The 3,244-nt window shown below is 48.4% G+C and overlaps 1 protein-coding gene across 1 annotated transcript in view; it reads left to right on the top strand.

Annotated features, from left to right (window-relative positions):
• Positions 1-1,550: 1,550 nt before the first annotated feature.
• The window catches only part of LOC122548112 (disks large homolog 4-like), a 12,329-nt gene continuing 10,635 nt past the window's right edge, over positions 1,551-3,244 (top strand). Inside the window, exons 1-2 of the mRNA XM_043686671.1 lie at positions 1,551-1,755; positions 2,845-2,907. Of these exons, the coding sequence (XP_043542606.1) occupies positions 1,551-1,755; positions 2,845-2,907 (268 nt within the window). The remainder of the gene's footprint in view (positions 1,756-2,844; positions 2,908-3,244) is intronic.

Raw genomic sequence — 3,244 nt, 5'->3', positions numbered from 1 at the left:
AACCTGCACTCCAAGCTCTCTTTGTTCAGCAACCCTCCCCAGGATTTGTGAGATGATTGTACACAATCCCACTCAGGAACCAGCAGCACAGGAGAGTATAGAAGAAGAAAGGAGAGCTTGTGAACAAGGGACAGCAAGCATGACTGGAGATTTAAAACCAAGAGTACAGGGGTACGCTGGGACATGGGGCTTGCATCCACGAACCAAAACCAGACATTGCTGGAAAAGCTCAGCAGGTATGGCAGCATCTGTGGCAAGAAATGAGAGTTAACATTTCAGGTCCAGGTACCCTTCCTCAGAACCCCTCACCCGACCTGAGTGAATTTTCCAGCAATTTCTGTTTTTGTTTCTGTTGGAGAAATTTGCCCAATAAAGGAGAGACCACACAAACCAGCCGGGGTGAAATTGACAAGCTGTTTATTACAAGCGATATGGCTGGAGGAGAAACTGATTAGGCTGACACAGCGCTGACAGTCTGTATAGGTAGATCAGAATCTCTCTTCCTAGAGCTGAGGTAGAGGCCAGTCTTTGTAATAATGCTGTACAATAAGACTAATTAGAAATGGGGAAAATACAATGTATCTGGTAATCTAGTTACAATGATGTGAATTGGAAAATAGTTATCGGAGGAATGTTATGATTCTCTACACAACATCCTGACAGTGTTAATGTCTCCTCTGAAGTAGGGAGGTTCTTCCATTGTACTGTTCCTGGAGCATGTCCTTGCTGGAGCCTCTCTGTCTGACCTGCTGTTTGTGTGGTTTTGGTATTGCTGGGTTGTGAAACTGCTCTCAGGGCTTTGGGATAACTGTGTTGCTCTGACACTGTTGGTGGGAGTTTGAACTGTATCCCCTTGTCTGTGAGTGCTGTGTGGTTTGGCTTGTCAGCCTGCTTGGTCCCTGCTGAGGCATTCTGGGTATATTTTGGTACCGTTGGCCAATTTCGCTTTTGTGGGTCTATCGTGGGTTGGCAGGGTTGCAGATCCTTTCCCACAATTTCTGATTTATAGCCTCTGGTTTTATGAAGAATAGACGCAAGTTTGATGACAGGCACAGATACAATGGGCCGAAGGGCCACAGTCCATTGCTGACTCTGACTTGAATGTAAAATCCCACCATGTTCAGATACAAACCCATATCCCTGAGTATCAGCCTGAGGCCTCTGAGTTACTAGTCCAGAGGCACCATCTGTGGAGCAGTCACTGTAGTGAAGGGGTCTGTTACTGACTCCCCTGGATAGATGGGGTCACAGTCCCTCAACCCTCTCCTGCAGTCTGCTCTGACACTGCTCATTTGTATCAGAGTAAATCCAAGGACTTGGTGATAAAACAAAGCCACAATTGCTCGTTTTGAACAAACGACAGTCCATGACAATACAACGCTAGAATCTGCAATACTTGTATAACTTATTTCTGACACGTGGTCAGTATGGGTAATAAACTATCAACAAACTCCACACGGTGCACATCAGATAGCAAAGCAATTGAGACGGATTCCATGGCTATCTCAGTAACTGCCCCCCCACTCCCTCCAAAGCCCAGCTTAGGCACCATGGTTATTAAACTTCACATCTTCCCTTTTACTGGAACAGCCTTAAACCCCATTCCCAGGAGCAACTGCATCAATGACCTGCCTCAGGATCTGTTTCTCTTCTGGTGGATGAATCTCATTCTCCAGGACTCGCACACTGCACCCCATGGACTGACCCCTTCACAAGCAGCTCTCCAACATTCCAGCGCCAAGAAAGTCACACTGAGTCTGTCCAATCCCCTGGTCCACTCTCTCAGCTGCACTGAAACATGAAAGCCTCCAGATTTCCCTGAGAGCCCCTCACAGCTTCCCCCAGCCTTGATGCTTTCTGAGCTCCCCAGCCTTTTGAGCTGGGTCCTGTCAGAGCTCCAGGTAATTCCTACAGCTCATTCTTGGCTTTTGTTTTAGCAGGATAGAACATAGAGATGTACAGCACAGAATAGGCCCTTTGGCCCACGATGTTGTGCCGAGGGTTAATCCTAATGTAAAATATAGTAACTTAACCTACGCACCCCTCAACTCACTGTTAGCCATGTGCATGTCCAGCAGGCGCTTAAATGTCCCTAATGACTCTACTTCCACCACCACCCGCTGGCAACACATTCCATGCATTCACAATTCTCTGTGTAAAGAACCAACCTCTGATGTCCCCTCTACACCGTTGTTCTAATATCTTAAAAGTATGACTCCTCATACCAGTCATTTCTGCCCTGGGGAAAAGGCTCTGGCTATTGTCTCTCTATTCCTCTCATTATCTTGTACACCTCGATCAGGTCTCCTCTCTTCCTCCTTCTCTCCAGAGAGAAAAGTCCGAGCTTATTCAACCTTTCTTCAGAAGGCAAGCCCTCCAGTCCAGGCAGCATCCTGGTAAACCTTCTTTGCACCCTCTCCAAAGCCTCTGTATCTTTCCTATAGTAGGGCGGCCACATAGAGCGATCCAGCTGCTCTTGACCTATCACGGAGTCCCCAGCATGCAGTCTCTTTGGTTTACTTGCATTTCCAGCTCCACAGCTAACTGCAACACTCCTACCGTCGGGTCACTGTCTCCAACACACGATTTCTAATGAACTACTCTGCGGTGGCCTCCAAACTGTCCCGAGTGATTTATGATAAAACCTTTCAATAAACTGTTGGCCAAGTGGTGAACAGGATAGAGTGTCACCAGTGTTCGGGGAACTAACACTTCTGACCTGAGAGAGTAAACAGGTCAATCTCATTGCCATGGGAAGGTGGGGGTCTGCTCAAATGTTATACCACACGTACTCTCAGGGACAGCAGGGGGTGAAGACGCCTGGTTCTGCTTGTTAATAAACAGTGTGCATCTTTCTGTTTCCCAAGCAGGAGATCGCTGGCCTTGGCGATGGTGCAGCGACACAAGGTAAGGTCTTCGTCCTTGCTCCAGCATTTCCATCACAGGCTCGGGTCAGACAGAGAACCGCCCTCCATGTTCACTGACACGGAAACTGGACAGTGACTGTCCACATCAGGAACACAGATACAGGAGGAATCCAATCAGCACCTACACCCCTCCCTATCTCTGTAAAACTCTCCAGCCCTTACACCCTCTCCCTATCTCTGTAATCCCCTCCAGTCCCTACACCCCTCCCTATCTCTGTAACACCCTCCAGTCCCGACACCCCCTCCCTATCTCTGTAACCCCCTCCAGCCCCTACACCCCCTCCCTATCTCTGTAATCCCCTCCAGCCCCTACACCC

Source organism: Chiloscyllium plagiosum, unplaced genomic scaffold (assembly GCF_004010195.1).
Source record: "Chiloscyllium plagiosum isolate BGI_BamShark_2017 unplaced genomic scaffold, ASM401019v2 scaf_13069, whole genome shotgun sequence".
In the NCBI taxonomy this organism is placed as follows: domain Eukaryota; kingdom Metazoa; phylum Chordata; class Chondrichthyes; order Orectolobiformes; family Hemiscylliidae; genus Chiloscyllium; species Chiloscyllium plagiosum.
This window is presented reverse-complemented; position numbering and strand designations above follow the sequence as displayed.